At 47.7% G+C, this 22,264-nt stretch overlaps 3 protein-coding genes across 8 annotated transcripts in view; all 3 read right to left on the minus strand.

The window, feature by feature from the left end:
- The window catches only part of USP4 (ubiquitin specific peptidase 4), a 43,741-nt gene extending 34,996 nt beyond the window's left edge, over nucleotides 1–8,745 (minus strand). Inside the window, exons 1-4 of one of the 5 annotated variants that reach the window (XM_058558321.1) lie at nucleotides 8,477–8,740; nucleotides 6,158–6,285; nucleotides 2,192–2,322; nucleotides 369–495 (exon numbers count right to left, since the gene is read on the minus strand). In XM_058558321.1, the coding sequence (XP_058414304.1) occupies nucleotides 369–495; nucleotides 2,192–2,322; nucleotides 6,158–6,285; nucleotides 8,477–8,577 (487 nt within the window). In that variant the 5' untranslated portion in view covers nucleotides 8,578–8,740. Of the gene's footprint in view, nucleotides 1–368; nucleotides 496–2,191; nucleotides 2,323–6,157; nucleotides 6,286–8,476 lie in introns of all 5 variants that reach the window. The other 4 variants (XM_058558303.1, XM_058558313.1, XM_058558330.1 and 1 more) reach the window with 4 other exon arrangements.
- Nucleotides 8,746–17,234: 8,489 nt separating this feature from the next.
- On the minus strand, nucleotides 17,235–18,364 carry GPX1 (glutathione peroxidase 1). The gene is made up of 2 exons (XM_058558532.1): nucleotides 18,069–18,364; nucleotides 17,235–17,795 (listed from the first exon to the last, which is right to left on the minus strand). Exons 1-2 carry the CDS (start codon nucleotides 18,312–18,314, stop codon nucleotides 17,436–17,438), a joined length of 606 nt encoding a protein of 201 aa, XP_058414515.1. The 5' UTR covers nucleotides 18,315–18,364; the 3' UTR covers nucleotides 17,235–17,435.
- Nucleotides 18,365–19,826: 1,462 nt separating this feature from the next.
- RHOA (ras homolog family member A) overlaps nucleotides 19,827–22,264 on the minus strand; it is a 58,042-nt gene continuing 55,604 nt past the window's right edge. For both annotated transcript variants that reach the window (XM_058558554.1, XM_058558546.1), the window contains 2 exons: nucleotides 22,030–22,160; nucleotides 19,827–21,092 (listed from right to left, as the gene is read on the minus strand). In XM_058558554.1, the coding sequence (XP_058414537.1) occupies nucleotides 20,919–21,092; nucleotides 22,030–22,160 (305 nt within the window). In that variant the 3' untranslated portion in view covers nucleotides 19,827–20,918. The remainder of the gene's footprint in view (nucleotides 21,093–22,029; nucleotides 22,161–22,264) is intronic.

A 22,264-nucleotide genomic window follows, 5' to 3' on the forward strand; every position in this document is an offset into this window, starting at 1 on the left:
CATGGAAAAGTGAGAAAACTTATCTCTGGAGTTAAGACAGATCTTGTTTTAAATACTAGCTCTGCCACTTTTTCTCACTGAGACTTTTGAATAAGTTACTTTAATCTCTCTGAATCTGCATTTCTTCATTTTTACTACCATATGTCAAATGGGCAGGGACCATGCCCAGTGTTCTATAGAACATGATCCCCAGGCTTAGCTCTCCCTAAGAATGTCCTGGGGAGCAGGCTCCCAGGTCAAGACTGGTAACCACAACCTGAGATTATCTGGGTAACAACTCTGAAGAGGGCACCCCAGCTTCCCTCTCATCAGCCACAATGCTCTCCACTTTCTCACTGGATACCTGGAACCCCAGCCCAGCTACTCACCAATGGTGTCTGCCTTGCTGAAATGGCAACTCAGTACATTGGTGGGGTCACTATTCTCACAGAGCTTCAGTTCCAGCAAATACACCTCCACTTTGCAGTGCTTGACAAACAGGCCATGCTCCACAACCTGTGAACAAGAGGCATGGCTGAAGGAGCAGTGGTTCCACCCCGGGGCAGTCTTGGAAGCAACATGTCTCATCAGTGGCAAAAGGCAAATCCACATGATAATCAGTTTCCTTAAGTGATCAGGGGATCAGAAGTACAGATTTTTAAAGCTACTAGCATCTGTCTTAGGAGTTTAAAAATCTTTTATCCACTCATTAGGACTACCTAAGAGCACCTTGATGAAACCAGAGCTAGCAACACTAAACAACAGGGGAGGGGCCGGCCCAGTGGCGTAGTGGTTAAGTGCACACGCTCCGCTTCTGGCGGCCCAGGGTCTGCAGGTTCAGATCCCAGGCGTGCACCAACACACTGCTTGTCAAGCCATGCTGTGGCAGCATCCCATATAAAGTAGAGGAAGATGGGCACAGATGCTAGCCCAGGGCTAATCTTCCTCAGCAAAAAAGAGGAGGACTGGCATTGGATGTTGGCTCAGGGCTGATCTTCCTCACACACACACACACAAAAAAACAACAGGGGAAATCATTGTTCATCTCTAAGTGGGGATCTTGATGCTTCCCTTGCAAGGTTTGTTGAATTAGAGGACTAGAGAATATAGTTAAAGCCCTCTGCAAAACACTCACCACATGCAGCACTATGGGCATTAGGGGACGTCTGCAGCAAACTGGCATCCCCCTAACCTTCTGATCCCTAACCCCTCTCAGGGTCCCAGTTTTCAAGCTGGAGAAAGAAGGTAATTCTCGCCCTGAACAGTGACTCTTAGAAGCATGGCCTCAGGATTGCAGCTCTTTCCTACTCTGGCAAGGGGAACTACACACCAGGCAGAGTGAAAAATTTACCCAATGCCTACATATTGGTAGGCATGCGGGCTCCTGTGATTTCCCCTCTGGTAGGACAAGCAAACACCTCTGGGAGTCAAGGTGGTGGTCTTCTCATTGAGTCCTGTCTACCAGAGGGGTTAACAATCTGGGTTTCTATCCCAGGGCCCACCTTTCCTCAAGAGGCTATTCTTCTCTAGGCTATAAACACCTGCTTTTTGAGATACTCAACAGTATGGCCAGACTCTTAAGCACAGGGGAGAGCCAGCTCTGCTGGCCTAGTGGTTAAAGTTCGGCACACTCCACTTCCGTGGTCCAGGTTCGATTCCCGGTTGCAGAACCACACCCCTTATCTGTCAGCAGCCGTGCTATGGCAGCAGCTCACATAGAAGAAATAGAAGGACCTACAACTAAGTCCTGGGGCTTTGGGGGGAGAAAAAAAAAAAGAGGAAGATTGGCAACAGATGTTAGCTCAGGGCAAATCTTTCCCAGCCAAAAAAAATGCACAGGGGAAAAAGCAGTGTCAGAAAGGTTCCTAAGATAAACAAGAAGCAGTATATTACTGTATGTCCATATGACCCCAAGTGAACTTTCTCTCATAGAGCCTTCCAGAAAGTGCTCTCACAGCACCAGGGGACTCATCCCAAGCCACTGGGCAGCTCTGATGTTTGGAGGCCACTCACTGTAACATCCTGGGTGAGCAGCTTCAATCACCACCACTCACAACCACAATTCCCTAAAGAGAACCAGAAAAAAACCCTCAAAAATCTCCATTCAACCACTTAGGTACATCCGGTATCCCAGGAAGCCAACACCAGGCAGTGTCCCCCCAGGGAGCACTCGAAGACACTGACCAGCAAGTGTGACAATTCATGTACTCACTTTTCTAGCGATGGGCTGCTGGCCTTCTACACAGCCATACCAATTTAGTAACTTATTCCACGCCTCAGTTGGGACCAATACATAGTCTAATTCATCAATTAAATGTTCTTTCAATGTCTGGCTCTCAGGATCTGAAAAAGGAAAACAGCACATAACTCATTGCTCTTCTCCCCAGACATGTTTGTTTTACATGATTCTTATGCACTTATTTATAGGAATATTTATAGGGATTTAAGTGTTTATAGAAACAGGTATAAAATTCCAAAATTCTGTCACTGGCCATAACATGGCACAGACCTGACTACTCTTTGTCTTCAGACATGCTTTCTGAACATTTTATGAGGAGCTTGTATTTCTTCTACAATTGTAATGAGAAGGGAGGATAAAAGAGAAAAACTCCAATTTACATTTTCAAAGTGCTTCCAGATTCCGTAATTAAAATTGTTAATTATGAATATTTAACATAATATTCTGTTTAGTGAAACTGCATTAAGGTCAGATATCATCTTCCCCTGAAAGATTTACTAAGAGAGCAAAAAAACAAGTCACTGAAATTAAGTTTATTTTGCCAAGAGTCATTTAGCATTCTTAGTTTTCAACACTCCAAGTCAAAACCCAGCTAGACACCCCCATGTGGAGGGAGAACATCTTTAACATGCTAAACATCCATCTTACGCCCACCACCAAAAGGCAACAAGACTGGCAGTCAGAAGCGGACATCCATGGTCTGAAACATACTCCCTCAATGAAGGATCAAAGGACTGGATCAAGTGAAGACTGACACCTCCCACCAAGGGAGCCTCCCTGCTAGGCCTGTGCCCATCAATATCCATTCCTGCAGTAGTGGAAGCCACTGTCCTCCTCCAGATAAGTGAAGCCACAAACCTGGAAAAGCAAAAAGTATCCACAACGGTGCAACTCATCTGTAACTCAAGGCAAACAATGCTAAAAACAAAAACCATAAGCAGCATTCACAAGGTTACCAGGGCTTTTCCACACCCCTCTCACCAGTTTACACCCCATCCTAGTGGGTCTTCTGCTCTTCTTTAGGGCAAGTTTCAAATCTCATCCATCTCTGCCTTTTTCATTCCAAGGAAAAAGGAAAGGAATTAGCCTTGGAGAACAGGAATACCAAGATGGGACGAATGAATGGATAAACAAAATGTGGTATATACATACAATGGAATATTACGCAGCCTTTAAAAGGAAGGAAATTCTGACACGCCATAACATGGATGAAACCTGAGGACATTAGGCTAAAAGAAATAAGCCAGCCACAGAAAGACAAACACTGTATGATTCCACTTACACGAGGTATCTAGAGTAGTCAGATTCAGAGACAGAAAGAAGAATGGTGGTTGCCAGGGGCTGAGGGAAAAGGAGATTGGGAGTTATCTGTTTAATGGGTATGGAGTTTCAGTTTTGCAAGATGAAAAAGTTCTGGAGATTGGTTGCACAACAATGTGAACATACTTAATACTACTTAACCGTACACTTAAAAATGGTTAAGATGCTAAATTTCACGTTATGTGTATTTTACCATAATTAAAGAAAAAAGATGGATCGTTCTCATTGATGAGCCAACCACTTTCCCTAGCAGCTCTGGAATGACTTTTAACACTGACAGACCACACCCTGTCTGTTCAGCAACAGAAGGATGGTGCAGGGGCAGTATTTATCAGTTTGCTTGAGACAAGAGCTTCCAAAAACAACTGATATCTAAACTCCAAACTTTTCTCTGATTTACAAATTAAAACTCATAAAAGTTATTCACTTATTGTCTTACTTGGGAAGAAACACCTTCTTCATTTCTAACACTAAGCACTATGCAGATCTAGCCACCCGTACTGTGCCAAACAGCAACCAGAAACCTTCAAATGTGGGAAAGAAACAAACAGCTTTCAGCATACTCAACTCCAAGAACATCAGTTCTACAGGCGTCTTCCCCCTCCGAGGCTCAGTGACAATTTTCCCCAACATGTCATTCTTATGACACTATAGTGCAAATGCAGGAAACTTAACTAGAATTTTCAATGCAGTTCACTATTTTCACTTAAAACTGGACAGTCCAAGAGCATCATGCTAAACATCACACAAGGGTTTTGAAAATTTCTTCAACAGAGAGGCAAATAAAGGGAGAAAAGGAGTGCACAGCTTGGTCTAAGCGTAGGGATTCCATGTGATATAGAGTAGGGACAGAGGTGTAAATGAGAGAAGGGGTGCTCTACAGACAACATCAGCAAGGATACGCTCTAACTTCTCCTTCCCACACTTTTTTTTTCTCCCCCCCAAAGCCCCAGTAGATAGTTGTATGTCACAGCTGCACATCCTTCTAGTTGCTGTATGTGGGACACGGCCTCAGCATGGCTGGAGAAGCAGTGCGTCGGTGCGCGCCCGGGATCCGAACCCCAGCCGCCAGCAGCAGAGCGTGCACACTTAACCGCTAAGCCACAGGGCCGGCCCTTCTTCCCACACATTCAAGAGCCCCCTCCAGGCCACCCTCATGACCCTAGGTGGAAGGCAGCCAGACTGGGACTGGCAAGTGACTGAGAGCCTGGGAATTAAGGGAGTGACACTCATTCGCCAGAGAGAGGTCATTCCTCTACTGTCAATGTTTCAGGGTCTGAACGGAATGTACTTCTCACTTCCCAAGCACACAGCAAATGTTTCAAGACAAAGCCAGGTGACATCAAATTGGGGGACTAGTGAAGGAATGCTTGCCCTTAGCTGAAGGTCATGCAAAATTACTGCAGAGGGCCCCTCCAGCTCTAGGATTCTCATCACTATTACTATTAAAAATCAAGAATTCTCCTTTGCAGCAAAAAAAAAAAGGGAAAAGGACAAAGCACAAACATAATGCAACGATCCCTTGGGACAACTCCATGGTGTAATGCCATCATCTGACCTACATCAATAAACAAAGCATATGACATTGTTTATTGCGTCATTTAAAAGATCTCCCCTAAAACAAGGTCTGAGCTGAAGTGTTGCTCATTTTCAAAAACACCCAGGTTCGGGTCGGCCCCGGGGCTTAGCGGTTAAGTGCGCACGCTCCGCTGCTGGAGGCCTGGGTTTGGATCCCGGGCACGCACCGACGCACCGCTTCTCCAGCCATGCTGAGGCTGCATCCCACATACAGCAACTAGAAGGATGTGCAGCTATGACATACAACTATCTACTGGGGCTTTGGGGGAAAAAATAAATAAATAAAATTAAAAAAAAAAACCCAAAAAACAAAAAAACACCCAGGTTAGTGTTAGGTACTTGGATCAAGTCTCACGCATTGTCTGCCTTCCTGCTGCCCTGATTTTGGGCACAGGCAACAGATCACCTCTGTCCTGCTTACGAGGGAGTCTAAAGACAGGCAGAATAAAGCCTAGGAAAGGCTCATCATCATCTCTGCATTTACAGGGGCAAGTCAAACTCAGGTGCGTCATACGAGTTTTTCAATCACTTCCTCCATTGGGAGCTGACTATAATCATAGCTCTACTGACCTTCCACCTCTCCTCACACTACTTCTATAACAAACATAGCCATCACAGGAACGCTTGATGAATGTCGACAGGTCTACAATTTGTTACACTGCAAAGGTAACACAGAAAATTCTGGTTCCCAACTTTCAGATTCCAGATGCAATTTCAAAATGATATCCTATTTCTTTTCATTCCACAGACTAATCTAAAATCTGAAATCTCTAGCAGAATTAATTTGCAAAAAAAAGAGAGAGAGAGAGAGATTTAAAATGCTAGAAGCATGCTCTTGTTAGAAGCCTTTAATTTAGGAAAAAATTAACTTCTCCCTGAGGGTCTGCAAAGACTTCTGCTATAGACACAAATCGAGGACACTTGTTTCTATCCCCTCACAGTTGGAAAGTCAGGTTCACAATGTCCATGTTACAGATAAACACAACCACAGGTCATTGCCCAGGTGGACATTTCAGTTAGAAAAGCAATAGGATACCACACCTGAAAAGAGTCCGGAGTTATCTATTGGGCCAGGAAACAAGTTGTGTTCACCCACATTGTACATATCCCAGCTGTCAAAGCCCACGTACTTCTTCCACTGCTTGAACCACCGGCTGTCAACAAGATACCTAGAGACAGACAAAAATTTACTATTCCAGAAAAGCTGAGGTTGTAAGTTTCTGCAGCTGCTCCCTTAATATTTTTATGGTCTTTTCACTTGGGGAACAAGCAATACCTACTGAAAGACACACTCGGCAAAGCAGGAGCAGGGCCAGGAACCACATGGCACAGAGAGCCATGATCCAGGGCAGGCATCCATTAAATGAAACGATTGTTGAAAGAATGAATAAATGAAAGGAAGGCAATGACTGGCTTCAAAATGCTTATTTAAAGGAAGTCTTTCTATAGGTAAAATCTTGTTTGCTAATGACCAAGTCATTAATTTCATTTTTTTTAATTTTGTTTTTTTTATGGCAGTAACATTGGTTTATAACATTGTCAAGTCGTTAATTTCCTAATGATCTTTACAGAGGTCCTTGTCCAGGTAGACAGTTTGATTACACTGCTCTGCCTGATGTGAACAGCATTAAACTAATTTTATTTCTGAAAATGGGATAACAACATCCCACACTTCAGTTTTCCTTTGAGGACCAAACAAGATAAAAAATGTGTGTGAGTATATGTATGTAAATATATGTACATATATACATACACACACATATACGTGCATATACACACACACACACACATATATATACACAATATTGTCTAGGTATGTCTATCTTGTCAAAAAGCATCAAGTTGATCTGGTTATATTTTAAAAGTATCACTATGCTGTTTTACAATTAAGATAGAAGAAGGGAAACCTTGGCTGGCCCCGTGGTTTAGCGGTTAAGTGCACGCGCTCCGCTGCTCACGGCCCGGGTTCGGATCCCGGGCGAGCACCGACGCACCACTTCTCCGGCCATGCTGAGGCCTCGTCCCACATACAGCAACTAGAAGGATGTGCAGCTATGACATACAACTATCTACTGGGGCTTTGGGGGGAATAAATAAATAAATAAATAAATAAATCTTTAAAAGAAGAAGGGAAAACTCTGTGGGGGAACAAAGGACAACAACTATATTGGTGAGTCTTTCAAATTTTATAACCAACAAACTTCAGAGGATATCAGGCAGCTTCCCAAAGGCCACAAGGATTCATAAACACATCCAAATCTTTAGAATGCTCTTTTCCCTCCAAACCCCTTGAACAATACACTCCAAACACTTTTGGTGTGTGATTTTAGTCTATTCCAAACTTCCTCTGCTTCTGCTGAGTATCCTTCATACATCACTCCTATGCAGGATAACTTCTAAAAGCACCTCTGATTGCCCTGCCTTTCACGGTTCGGCTAGCTCAAGAACACTGTAAAGCTCTATTCGAATTTCTCCTGATCTCAATGTTTCTCTTCCCTGCTCAATGTATCTCAACTCTTAACCCCAATGTCTCTCTTCACTGCTCAATTCCTCTGTCATTATAAGAGCCATGACCAACACCACCACAGTTTCTTAAAGAGGGATGCTCAATCACATTCAATGCAAAGCCAACCCCCAGTTTTCTACTCCCACACAATAATACCAGGAATCTCTTCACTACTGGAAATACTGTCCTTTCTACTAAACAATTTATTAAGAAACCTGGTCTCCGACTTGCTCTTCTAAACCCTAAATTTTTAATCTTTTTTATCTAGGCTGTAGGCTACCTTACTTTCCCACTTCGAAATGCTGCTGCCACAATTATTTTTGACATTTGCTACCAAATAACCTGGGGCTCTCAGACATTTGTTCAGCTTCTGACCTTGACATCTATTCGGCAGTTTATAAGTTACAAAGTATGTACTTCTGATCTTCGCCTCAACCCACTGAGGGCGGAGGGCCAAATATTGCTACCCTGGTTTTAACAGTAAGGAACGGGGATCTATGAGGTGTTGATGCCTTTGCCCAAGGTCACGCGGCAAGTCCTGGTAGGTAAAAGGCTCTTCCTATCCTGCAAGTCCCCGTGAGCACTCCCCTTCTGTTCAACCTGCAGCCCTTGCCCCCGCTGGGTCCGCGCCCTGGGGCTCGGTATGGGCCGGGACGACCCTCAGCTCCGCCCACGCTTTCCCAGAGGTGACCCCGGGGTCCTTCTCCTGAGAGGCGGGGGTCACGTCACTCTCTCAGGGTCACTAACATCGCCTCCAGCCGGCCCCTACCCAAGCCGAGAAAGAGGGGCTTAGCCTGAGCGCCAGAGCCCCGGTCCCTGGCCCTGGCCGGGCGAAAGGGGGGCCTGGCACTCACCACTGCGCCCCTCGTTGGAGAGTGGTCCTCATCAAGGCCCCGAGCTCGGATTTCTGGGTCTCCGCATCCGGTCGCTCACCGCAGCCTCCGCCTTCCGCCATCTCGTCCGCTGCCCCGGCCCAGCCGGCCCGGACATCCGCCTAGCGCACGGCGTGCTGTGGGCCGCTCCCACCTACGCACGCACGCAAGCGCGTGCGCGCGCCAAAGGGCACCCCGCTCCGCGGCCTTGAGCGCTTGCTTGGCTTTGCCTTTTCTTGCCGCCGTTTGCGCGCCGCGCCTATTCTGCCGGTACGTGGTGGAGCAGGGAGGGAACCGGAAGAGGAGGCGGGCGCCGGGGAAGAAGCCGCCGCTTCCTTCCGTTCTGCAGGCCTCACCTTGGGGCGGGAGTGTGGTGCCCCTCGACCCTCGGGTATCCAGTCCTGGCCTGCGGGGTTATTCTGTTCTTAAATAAGCGCAGCAACCGGTGTGAAAAGCCCTGGAACTATATTTTCTTGTAGTCATTCCTGCCATTCCGCTTTCAGCAGAGACCTTAGGCGAGTCCTTAACTGCACAAAAGTAGGATCGAGGTTCCTGTCCTGGAGGCCCTACAGGGATTTCGGGGAGTGCCTGGTGCACCAGCGCCTTGGGACCGGGACTCGACGGTGTGGTCTAGTCGTTAACAATCGTTCCAAACACTCTGGACGCCAGAATCACCTTGCCCACGGCAGAATTCCACAAGCCGTCCACAGTGAGCTAGCTACTTGCCTTGTCAGGGAGACAGGCAGCCGCAGAGGGTCCATAGCAACGGGGGAAGGAGAGGTCCAGGTGTGTTCTCCACATTAGGTGCCCAGGCTGCTTCTTAATTTGTTGCCGCAACAAGGTACAATGTCCTGAACACTGTATGTTTTCTACTTGACCCTGCATATAAAAAACACAGCCCTCCTCCTGGACGGGTAAGTAAGCCCAGAGCAAGGAGGATGCCAAGCAGCTGGTCTACGCCAGTCTCCGTTCACTTGCCTAGCAGTTCCGGCCCTCAGAGAAAAATAAGACCTAATACCTGCACTTATACAGTCTAATAGAGGAGAAGAAATCTTCCGCAAATAACCCCAGTGCCAAGCAGTGTGTGGTAAGTGCCGTTAAGGGATATGAACCCTTGAGGGGCCGGCCCGGTGGCGCAAGCGGTTAAGTGCTGGCTCTCTGCTGCGGTGGCCCGCGGTTTCCCGGTTCGGATCCCGGGCGCGCACCGACGCACCGCTTGGCAAGCCATGCTGTGGCGGTGGTGGCGTCCCCTATAAAGTGGAGGAAGATGAGCAGGGATGTTAGCCCGCACCGACGCACCGCTTGGCAAGCCATGCTGTGGCGGTGGTGGCATCCCCTATAAAGTGGAGGAAGATGAGCAGGGATGTTAGCCCAGGGCCAGTCTTCCTCAGCAAAAAAAGAAGATGATTGGCAGATGTTAGCATAGGTCTGATCTTCCTCACACACACAAAAAAAGGATATGAACCAAAGACTAGGTCCAGAGCTGTGAAATGGAGCCTTTGACTTGAGTAGCATTTGAGTGTGGTCTTGAAGAAAGTGTAGAAATGATGGTGCATGTTACAGGAGGAGAGACTAGAGGGGTCGTCCCCTATAAAGTGGAGGAAGATGAGCAGGGATGTTAGCCCAGGGCCAGTCTTCCTCAGCAAAAAAAGAAGATGATTGGCAGATGTTAGCATAGGTCTGATCTTCCTCACACACACAAAAAAAGGATATGAACCAAAGACTAGGTCCAGAGCTGTGAAAGGGAGCCTTTGACTTGAGTAGCATTTGAGTGTGGTCTTGAAGAAAGTGTAGAAATGATGGTGCATGTTACAGGAGGAGAGACTAGAGGGGTCGGAGACAATTTCTGAAACAGGCGGGGCAGAATCAAAGAGTGAGCATTAGGCCAGTTGAGCTGGGATCAGACTACTGAAAAAGCCTGAGATCTAAAGATAGAAAGGAGGCTGGAGGGGCCACATGTCTTGCCTTAAATGGCCCACAGATATTGTAGGAAATTTTGGAGCAGAGACAAAATGGCTGAGGGTGCTTTACACCCACAGTGGTATAGCCCAGAGACCTATTAGTAGCATTTCACTGGAGAGGTAGCTATGAGGGAGGAGAGAAGAAACAGGAGACCGTGTTCAGTGTTAGGGATGGAGGACGGAGAGCTGGCCTGGTGAAGGTGTGGTAGGTCATTTGAATAGATTTACAATTTTTATGTTGGGTTTTGGCTAATTTCGATTAATTTGCACACCCTGGGACATCCATCACACACCATCTGGTAACAGACACCTGTTGGCAGTTGGGTAGGTAGCAAGGGATAATGAGTTTGGAGTTGAAACTGCCTTGAATGACCATGTAGCAATTAATCCCCTGCAGATAAGTTATAATCATGTGATAATTCTACATCTGGGGAGCCAACCCTGACAAGTGCCCTTCTGTGAAAGCTCTTTGAAATTGTTAAAAATGTTGTCAAATGAGAAACACTACCGTTAGTCCTGTTATTTATGGAAAAAGAAAGTTGGGTTACCGACATTACTTCAGAACCTACATTAGAGGGTATCTGCTTCCCTTTTCTTTTTTTTTTTTTTTTAGCAGTTTCTCCCTACCATTTATGGCATGGGTCAGAGTCTTAAGGAAGTAGAAGTACGACAAGTACTCAGCACCACTAGAAAGAGGGACAAAACCTAATTATAAAAATGAAAAAAAAAGAAAACTTTGGAAAATCTTTTTAAGCCTGGATCTCTTCAGTGCTGTTAAATAGCTATAAAAATAGTGCACCAATTATGAGTAGCTCCTAAAAATTTGTATTAAGATTACAAAGTGCCACTAGTTAAAACGCAAGGAATAAAGTGAAACTTTATAGTCGGAAGATCAGCATTATTTCCAGTTTTAAAACTTTTTTAGTGAGTTTCATTCATTTAGTGAGTTAAAAATTGAGAACTAGAAACAACGAACATCTTTCTGTGTTCCCACTATTATGGGAGTGACCTGCGGATTTGGCAGGAAATGAATTCAATGATTCAGCTCTGGAGACACCCTGGCCCCAGGGCTGTGATCTCTGGCCATTTACCCTAGGAAGAGGTGCAGGCCTAGTAGAGCACTCACTTTGCCCCATCACCAAACCCCAGAACTGAACAACCCACCCGTTGCCATGGGATTTTGGGCCACAAGAACAGGAAAGAACGCAGGAAGGGATATAGAGGGAACAGGCCTGGCTGATTGATCACATACTGCTTGATCTTGGACTGTGATGATCTAATTGAGGGTTTGTAATGTCTGGATCTGTGAACTTCAAGCTTTACTTTGTTCCAAGTTATAAAATTCTTGCCTTGACTGGTACTATGGCTTGCTCTACACCTGACTGGAGTTGGCCCTCCCAAGTCACCCTTGGTCCACATTTGGCCAGCAGAAACAGAGCACATGTGACAGGAGTCACAAATATTGGGCACCTTTTGATTAAAGGTGGCATCAGGAGAGAAATATTTTTGTTTTGTTCTTGCCTGTGCTTCGTTAACCTGCCCAGGAGACTGTGAAAAAGTAAAAAGCTCTAGAAGTACATTTTGAAAGAATTAAACGTCTCATCCGTGACATTATAACCTCTGTTATATAAGGATTAGGTTACTGAGGAAGGTGACAAAGGCAAAAACCTGAACCAATCTCACAGAGTGGAAGTGGAATCAACTTTCCTATGTTGGAAACTCATACCGTTGGACAGATTCCATTCTGGTTATGCCACTGTTGGTGGCCAGCCCTGACTGGGCAGGGAGAGCATGGCACCCTGGGCCCAGGTGTGGCTAGTGTCTTCTCTTCCTCCTCTAATTCTGTTACCATCAATGTCTTAACCATAAACAAGTATTTAGATGTTAATTATGCATGTTCGCCCTTTGCACACAGCAGATTCTCAGTAAGCATTTCTTGGATGAATGAATGAAAGAACTATCCAGATACTAGTCATTTTTTCATTTGACTAATAACCTGTTATATGCTCATAGTCCCTACCCTCCAGGGGTTCACAGCCAATGTGGTTGGGGAAGATGTTTTCACATGTAATTACAGTGTTCTATGTTGTGTGATAAAAGTGCTATAGGAACATGGAAGGTGATGCTGCAGACCTTTGCTGGGAAGGAAACTTAAGCAACTGGTGTAGGGAGCAAAGGCATGCTTTGCTTAACATTCCCTTTGGCTTGCCTCTGGGAATGCATGATGAGTCTGCAAAGGAATGCTCAGGGAACCAGGGCTTCTTTAGATTCACCTACACATACACAGACATAGTCACATGCTAGAGACAGAGGAGGCTGGGTTAACAGGTGTTTCCTTTGCAGGGAGACTCCGATCCCCTCCACTTGCCTCCCTGTGGAGCCAGGTGGTCTGCAAGACTGTAGGACACCACCCACAGTGGTCTGCACATGCCCCTGGATACTGCTCAGACTCTAGGCATTTGGATAAATTGGGCCTGTTTTGTGGTCTCTTGCCCTGGCCTTGCTGGCCACAGCTTACACTAGACCTGGGTGGAGTTTCTGTCTGCAGGATGAATGATGGAAAGGCTGCTGGGCCCCTGCCCAGCACATCACCATCATGTCATGTCAATCTCAATGCTTCTGGATGCAACTAACAGAATACCCACCAGCAAGTGGCCTACCTAGATGGTGATTTTTGTTTTTATTTTCTCACCTGACAAGTCTAGAATTGAGTTCTTGGGTAGGTCAAAGCTGAAGGATATCAGGGCTCAGAGTTTCCTTCTCTGTTACCCCCAGGGCCAGGGCCCGTGAGACTTCTCTCATTTGTGCTCTCAGCTCCTGATCCAGTAGTGCCTGATGCGAGGCATGTGTCCAGTAACTTGTTGACCAGCTCGAGCTGGGCTTTATTTTAATGCCAGCCACATTTATGTTAGTGTGTGAAAGCATGCTCTTCCAGCCTGCTTGGTGATTGTAATAACAAAAACCTGCCAAATTCAGAGTTCTCTGACAGGGATCCCTGCCCATTCTTTTTTTATTATTATTTTATTTTTTTCCCCCAAAGCCCCAGTAGATAGTTGTATGTCATAGCTGCACATCCTTCCAGCTGCTGTATGTGGGACGTGGCCTCAGCATAGCCAGACAAGCAGTGTGTCAGTGCTTGCCCGGGATCTGAACCTGGGTCGCCAGCAGCCTGCCCATTCTTTATAAATCCATGCTGTGTTCTCTTGGGGAAATCTTTAGCCAGTATTTTTTATTCAGTATTATACAAAAGTTAAAACTTATAAGATTTGGGCCGGCCCCGTGGCTTAGCGGTTAAGTGCGCGTGCTCCGCCACTGGCGGCCCGGGTTCGGATCCTGGGCGCGCACCAACACACCGCTTCTCCGGCCATGCTGAGGCCGCGTCCCACATACAGCAACTAGAAGGATGTGCAGCTATGACATACAACTATCTACTGGGGCTTTGAGGGGAAAAATAAATAAAATCTTTAAAAAAAAAACTTATAAGATTTATTAGGGTGATCGGGCCAGGAATGCTTCTCTGAAAATAAAGTTGCTTTAAATGTTGTTTGTGGAACTACATTGAGACAGAATAGGGAAGTCATCTGATAAAGGGCTAATTGCGCAAGAAGAGCCTGACCAAATTTTATCAGATTTTTTTTTCAGCTTTACTGAGGTATAATTGGCAAATAAAATTATAAAATATTTAAAGTGTACATCGTGGTTATTTGATATAGGTATACATAGTTTTATCAGATTTAATGTTTGAAAAAAACAAAAACAAAAGGAAAAAACCAGCATTTCTGGAAGAACTGCTAAAATGGAAGCATCTGGACCTAGCTGAATAACAGTAGGGCCCATCCCTTTCTCAGAAGGCCTGTAGCTGAAATGCTGCTGCCTGCTCCCAGATCAAGCAGTGTCCTGCAGCCACTTCTTCCAAAGGCTAGGGCCTCAGGGAGGCTCACTAGGATTCTTTCACTTTTACTTGTTCATTTGAGCTGCTGATTCACTATGGGGTGGGGTGGGTGCAGGTCAGAGCCAGTAGCAGTTACATGGTTGAATGATAAAGAATGTGTATGTGTGGGAGTGTGTTTCTGTGTGTGTTTGTATGTGTTGGGGGAAGAAACCCAGTTTCTTGGGGAGGAAGATGAAGTGTTAACTGGCTTTATTCTGAGTCTTCCTGAAGAAGAGAGAGTTGGAAAGGACTTTCAGTTAAGGGAGGCAGGCAGCTTGAAGTCTGAGAAGGAGTATTCACCAGCCAGGGTCAGCCACATTGGGAGCTCAGAAGTTCCCTTCCCTGGCAGCCCAAGGCATAAACTAAGAGTGGGTGAGGAGGGCTGAGTCACTAGGCAGCCTGGGGGAAAGAGGTTGGAGTCAGTTTGGAAAGCCCTGGGTTCCTATGCTGGAGTCTAACCAGAGCGTGGCCTGGGCCACACTGACCTTTTACAGGAGAGTTGGAGCAGAAAGTCTCTCTTCATGGTTCAGCTGTAGGTCACTGAGTAGAACTCTAAGTCCCCAGACTTTCCAAATAAGCATCTCTGGAGGTGGGCCGTGGAACATAGGTTTGAACAAGCACCCAGGTGATTCTTGGGCACTATATGTTTAGCTCCTAGAACGGGACCTGGTACATCACTGGCACTTGGCTATCTGGCTTCAGCTCCAGCTGCCCCCCTGAAACTGCACTTGCTGGGGAACACTTAATCCACAAGCACTTGTCCCAGCTAACTATTCTTTATGAATGTCCCTTCCCTCAGCTCCTTGACGCCGTCCTTGTTCCTTCCAACTGTGCCTCTCTGCCACCTGACCCAGAATAATTATGAATCCATAGGCTTCAGGTCTAGGTCCCCTGATCTTTTTCTTGCCACTCTCCCCAGGTGACCTTATTCTCTCCAATGGTTACTTACTGCCCCTTTGGCTAGACCTTTGTCTCCAACCCATACTCTTTTCCTGAGCCTGTTGTAACCACCTGCTCTAGATATCTTCATCTGGATGTCTCATGCACCACATCTGAATCTGAACACATCCCCTTCTCCCCAAATCTGCTCCTGCTTGTGTTGTGCAACTGTCAATGATGCCACCTTCCCACTTCAGGCCCTCACACACTGTAACCTCTGCCTGTCCACCCTCCACCAGTTTGTTCTTGGGTAACTGCTTCTTGACCTCTCTTCAGCTTCACTGTCACTTCCTCCAGGAGGCAAGCATGATCCTCCCTACTGGGCCAGGCCCTCATATATTATCAAAGTACCCTGTACTACCTCATAGAACTAAACAAACATGCTTTTGGTAATTATATATTGTCTTTCTGCCTTCCTGAGGTCTGTATTCCTGGCACGCAGCAGAGCACATGGCACAGGACTGAATGATGAGTGTTCCAGTAAGGGAGCAAAGGGCTTTTAGGGAAGAAATGTAGGCTTTAAGGAGGTTACAGATGGCCTGGGTATACCCAGATATATCCAGATGTATAGGTTGCTATTATTCATTCCAGGAGTCAGATTTGGAGTCTACAAACGATCCTCAAAGAGCCCTGGCTCTGTTTGAGTGGAAAGTTTTTCACTTTATATTAATTGACAGACATTTGCTGATGCATGTCATATGCCAGGCCCTGTGGGCCCTGAGGAGATGGGTAGCCCCAGGCCACCTCCTAGACTCTCCCTCTCTGGGGAAGCAGACCAGTCACTCATAGATGCAATCAAGACTCCTGAGTTCTGAGAGGAGCACAGGTAGGGTGGGTACACAGGGGTCCAAAGGGGAAAAAGACAGCTCTGCCTTGGTCACCTCAGAGGGGACTAAAAAGCTGAGGTGGAGAGGCATTGTAGCCAGAGGGAGGTGAGCCTGTACAGAACTTCTGATGATGGAGAGAGGGAGCCAGAACAGGTGCAGAGGGCCCGTCATCCCTTAATGACCTAAAGGCAGACAGAAGGTGAGGGCGGAAGCAGCAAAGATTCCTGCTTAGAGCTAGAGGAAAAGTTCTTGCGAGCTGGTTAAGACACAGAAGGGACTTGAGCTACCAATTTGAGCATGAATGCTGAGACCCCAGAACCTTTGGCCCACATTCTGCACTGGGTGACAGTGCCAACATGTATCTGGGTTCTTATCTGCCTAAGCAGAAGCTGCATCCAAGCCCTGCAGAGTCCCTTGTACTGTGATAGGAAGGCTCCAGTTCTGTCTCGAAAGATTATTGACAGTAGGGCCAACAGATAGAGAGGTTGCACCTGAGCCACGCCTGAGACGCAGCAGCTGGCCTCCAAGATATGTTCCTACCCTGAACCTGATCACACAGTTCCCACTGTTAAGTATCGCTCAGGGCATGGTCAGAAGTGCCAGTTGTATACTCTTTGCAAAGTAATGGGAAAAGAATTTGTAACATTGCATGAGCTTCCAACTGTGTAAAATGGGCTTGTGTGGGCCTAACACTTGGAGAGGCCACAGACTGAGTGTGAGAGGGAGCTCATGGTGTTATTTTTCGTGAAGGTCATTTCATGCCCAGCAACTACTCAGAAAGGAGAGGCCTACTACTGGGGTTAGGCAGTCAGCCCCTGACTTTTCTTCTTTTTAGAATAAGGACTTTCTTTTGTAACAGGGCTTCGGAATGGCCCTACTGCATGTCCTGGCAGAGGGAGAAACACTGGGACAGGAGCCAGGCTTCCCACATGGGAGACTGGATTCCACACACTACAGACAAAAGGATAGGAAGTTCAGGCTTGGCTAGGGTTAGGGCCAAGGAATGGGGGCTTAAGCTCCCAGCCCTGACAATGAAGTTAGTAGAGAAGGTTCCCCAGCTGACACTGACACAGGACATACAGTTCTGTTGACACCTGGCACTTTATTAGTGAGAAGTCGTAGTCTGAGAGAGCAGGCTGGGATACACAGGACAGTCGCCCATCTCAGAGGATTTTCCTGGACATCAGGCGTTCCTCATGCAGGTTTAAAGGAAACACCGTCATGGATGAAATCCCCGGAGGACAGCACTGTGACTGCCAAGCAGCAGGAGTAGAGGGGGCGCCCTAGGCACAGCTGGACCCCTGGGTCAGCAGGGCTTCAATGTCGGGCTCGATGTCAATTGTCGGAAAGCGGCGGCTGTACCTGCGCACAGGCACACCGTCCGGGCCCACCAGGAACTTCTCGAAGTTCCAGGCGACGTCGTTGCGGCACACTGGAGACCAGGTGATGAACTTGGGGTCGGTCATGAGCGCAGTCGTGTCGTCACTGGGCGCTGGCAGAGCCTCCCGCAGGAAGGCGAAGAGCGGGTGCGCTTGTGCCCCATTCACCTCGCACTTCTCGAAGAGCGTGAAGTTGGGCTCGAACCCGCCGCCGGGTCTGACGTACTTGAGCGAATTCAGGATCTCTTCGTTCTTGGCATTCTCCTGCGGGAGGGAAGAGCAGCTGGGACCCTGGGCCGCGAGGAGGGGAAAACTTCTGACCGCAAACAAGTTTTTCGATGAGTCTCCGGGCTGTTTCCCTTCCTGCACAACCCCAGGGCGGACCTGAATCCCAGCCGGGACGAGCGCCGGAGGGAAGCAGGCCGCTGGCCCACCTCTCCGCGCCCAGAACATGCAGTTGCCAGGCCGGGCGGACGCCCCGCAGAGGCTCCTAATCCCGGCTGCACGCCCACCCCCGCTCCGCCCCGCCTGGCGCACCTGATGCCCGAACTGGTTGCATGGGAAGCCGAGCACGACCAGGCCGCGGGGCCCAAGGCGCCCCTGCAGCTCGTTCATCTGGGTGTAGTCCCGGACCGTTGTGCCTCAGAGCGACGCCACATTCTCGATGAGCAACACCTTGCCCCGCAGGGAGCCCAGGCTCACGAGCTCCCCGCCGGCTAGCGGGCGAGCAGAGAAGGCATACACTGAGCGCGGAGCCACAGACGCGAGATGAGCGGCAAACATGGCGTAGACGTCAGAAAAAAAAAGGACGAACTGCCGCCTAAGAGCCGAGGACCTGGGGGGCGCCTCCTTTTAACAGGCAGACGGTGGGGTCACGTGGTGCAGGCACTTTTCCGCCGGGTCCTCCCCCCTCGGTCCCGCCTCATCCGGCCTCCACCCACCCTCCGCGGGTGACCTGCGAGGCGAGGCGGGAGGGTGCGGCCTGGCCGGATGCGGGCACCGCCCAGACAGTGCGAAGCCGCCAGCACGTCTGATCCGGCCCAGGCAGAACAGCGCCGGCACTGGGGCAACCGCCCTAGTTACCCTGCCCAGGGCCCAGGCCCAATAGGGCTGTGGATTCTTTTTTGGTGAGGAAGATCAGCCCAGAGCTAGCATCCATACCAATCCTCTTTTTGCTGAAGAAGACCCGCCCTGAGCTAACATCTATTGCCAATCCTCCTCTTTTTTTTTCCCCTTTTTCTCACCGAAGCCCCAGTAGATAGTTGTGTTATAGTTGCACATCCCGCTAGTTGCTGTATGTGGGACGCTGCCTCAGCACCGCCAGACAAGCAGTGCATCCCTGCGCACTGGGGATCCCACCCGGCCGCCAGTAGCACCAGTAGCAGAGTGAGCGCACTTAATGGCTAAGCCACGGGGTGGCCCCGGCTCCAGATTCTTAAAGGTTTTTCAGTTAAAGGTTGGGGTCCGGCCCCAGGAGACTGGGCAGCAACAGCAGCAGGTGCTGCTCATAGCCACACACCCTCCTGGCCCATGCTATGTTACTACTCTTGCAGTATGTATCCTATTGTGGCCAGGTGCACAGCGAGTTGTGACTTGCAGTGATGGTGCAGTTGGCAGCAGCTGCCAAGGCAAGTTCTCTGTGCCATGAGGCTCTGTGGTTCTAGGAAGGTTAAGCTGGAGGAGGGTGGGCAATGCTGGTGCAGCAAAGGGCTCAGGCTCCAAAACCCAGCTCTTTCTGACTCATTTCCCTGCATTCTGGGGCTGCCTGGAGCATGTTAAAGTCCAGGTTTTTGGTCTCCCTCCTCCTTTTACACCCCCCTTGCAGCACTGCCCTTACACAGGTTTTTTCCAGGAGCCGCTCAGGCCCTGCCCCTGGAGTGGAGCCCAACAGCATACAGGGCTGAGTGGACTCAGCTGATTTCGGGCCATCCTCCATACCAGCCAACTTCATCTGGAACTCAGGCCTGGAAGTAAAAGACCCTGAGAATGGATAGGGAGTAAGAGGAAAACATCACACTCCTGAGATTCATCCAAAAGAATGCTTGGAGTGCCCCTCACGTCTCCTCAGTAGGCTGCATTCTCTGCCCCACCCCACTCTGAACTTGAATGTTACACAAGATAATCATTTTGCCCTTCTTGGGAGGGGACAGGTTACTCCCAGACCAGGGGAACGGGGGTGGGGAAGGGGATACGGGGACAAGTTTACTTTGCACCCTGAAGGAACCTTCCAAGATGAGCTAGGCTGAGTCCATCCTCCCGCTCCCAGCCCTGGAGAGAGCAACACAAACACCAGCATACAGGAAGTTTAGAAAACTGCCTTTATTCTATTAGTAGTTGGAAAAATTAACTGGTACAGAAAAAAAGTTTTAGTCAGCTGGAGAGAAGTGAGACATTGAGTGCCAACCAAGAGAACTGGTGGCTCCTCTGGGAGGGAACCTGGATACAGTGAGGAGAAAGAGCACTGTGAACTAGAGCCAGACCCTGAAGTCCAGGTGAGGCAGTTTATGCCACTTTCTGAAGTGTCTAAGTGCCTCAAGCATGAAACCAAATTCCTATTTACTTAGCCCAGCTCTGGGAATGGGGGAGTGGGATATGTGGGGCTGAAAATGGGTGATATGGCCATCTTTAATCAGAGAAACTACCAGAACGGGAATTTTAAAAATGAATTTTCCATCTGACTTTATTTTCAAATACACTTTCTTTTTTAAAAAACCAGTACACTTTCTGCAGGGATGACAAATAGTATTAGGAAATCCAATTATACAAAAAATACTACATCTAGAGTCTGGGGTAGATATATTTATTTTTGGTAACATACATTAAGTGGCACTAATTACACAGTAACTATAAGGTAACTAACATGAAACCACAGAACTGTAACTTTGCCACAGCTGCTCATGGACTTCCGCCTTTCTGGCTGAGCACATTTTCAAAAAACTGGATGCCCACTCCAGAGCTATGCCAATGAAATCTGTTAAGGAGTAAAGCTCTGATGTGGTGACTCACCAGAGTACCTTGCAGCTGAGAGATGACAGGCAGGACATGTTAGTTATAAAGTAGTTACAGGCAAATTCACAAACGTTACCAACTGTTTCTCTTTCTAGAAAGAAGCAAGAAGTTAAGAAATTCCTTGAATTAGCGCCTGATGTGTCAGGTGGGAGTGCAGAGGAGGGCTGTTAGAGCGGTGTCAGAAGGACCCCAGAGGGTCAGGTGGGTTGGACATCATTAATAATCATGGTTGGCTTCTAAATACTGGTAGCAAGATGACTTCTGATTTGTAATCTTAGGTAAATTATAGATAAATGAAAAAGGCCAGTAATCATACACTAAGATTAATAAACAGCACTTCAAAATTAACCGCATGAGGGCTGTGCTTGCAGCGGGGTTTCACAAGACAAGGCACCCAGATTTTTTCTTTCCACGTCTGGCTTGCAGAGCAGCTCTCGTGGCCATTTCAAAAACCTCCCTCACTCCATCTTTGGTCTTTGCTGAACACTCCATGTACCCAAAAGCACCAATCCTGTTTGCCATATCTCTGCCCTCTTCCGGTTTTACCGGCTCCTAGCAAAGAGAAAAAGAGCGCTTTCAGTTAACAGTGTCACACACATATAGTAAACAGGTGCAGAGTTCACTCAAATTCAACTAAACGACTTCTTTTCAAAGCTGCCAAACTCCCAGGTTTGAGTTGTCTTATGAAACTCATATGCAGTGACCCCCCTCACCCCTAATATAAAATCCCTATCAAACAAGCTCTTCTCTGGGAAGTAAAGAGAAAGAAGGGAGAGGCCAGAACCTCTGGAAGGTTAAGACCCTGGAGAGTTAAGGAGGGAATCAAGGGCAAAATTACTCCAACTGTCGATTTAGCGTAAGCCCTTGGGTCTTCCTATAGTTAGCTTCACAGAGGACTGAATGCTCAATGGAAGGAAATAGATCCTGACCTTGACATTCAGAAAGAGAAACTTCAGTGGGTGAACCTGGGCTGAAGACCTCAAGGCACTCCTCCTGCAGTGGGGAAGCCTTGCCATTGGGCCACCTGGCTTCTCAGAAGCCAAGATGCCACCTCTATCATCACTAATAAAGGCATCAGGGCTCTCTGTCTGGACTGCTTGACTTCAGGATTTCCCAATCCTTCAGTTGCCACCAATTTATCTTTGGCCTCAAATATACCAAGATAGTAACTAGAGAGGGAAATCAAAAGCCTGATAAAGTTCCTGCATCTGGAGCATTGACTATTGCTGTGATGGTCCCTTCTCAGGCAGGCAATCCTTGGGGATACAGCACTACCTCACAGGAGAGCTTCTGTCTCATACTAGGGAGTCTTAGGGACCCTCTGTGCAGGCCCCAGTCAATGAGGGCTGGATGGACAGAGAGAGCCTTCTAGTACTCTCTCTGAAACAGCTTGGTGGGTGAGGATTTCTGCTGGGCTCCCTGAACCTCCAACCTTGGACCCCAGGTTCAAGAATGCTACAGGAAGACAGAGCCCCGCCCCAGACCATGCCTGCTTCATCTTGGCTAGCTCCCGCCTTGTGTGCTCATCATTCCGAAGATCCTTCTTGTTTCCAACCAGGATGATGGGCACATTGGGACAGAAATGCTTGACTTCTGGAGTCCATTTTTCTGGGATGTTTTCTGAAAGAAGCGAAATGCACATAATTTAGGGATATATATAAATCTAAGAAGATGTGAAGAATCTCCAAGGGCCCTAGTTAAATTGTAAAGAAACTACTTCAGAA

This window comes from Diceros bicornis, chromosome 2, assembly GCF_020826845.1.
Source record: "Diceros bicornis minor isolate mBicDic1 chromosome 2, mDicBic1.mat.cur, whole genome shotgun sequence".
NCBI classification, from domain to species: domain Eukaryota; kingdom Metazoa; phylum Chordata; class Mammalia; order Perissodactyla; family Rhinocerotidae; genus Diceros; species Diceros bicornis.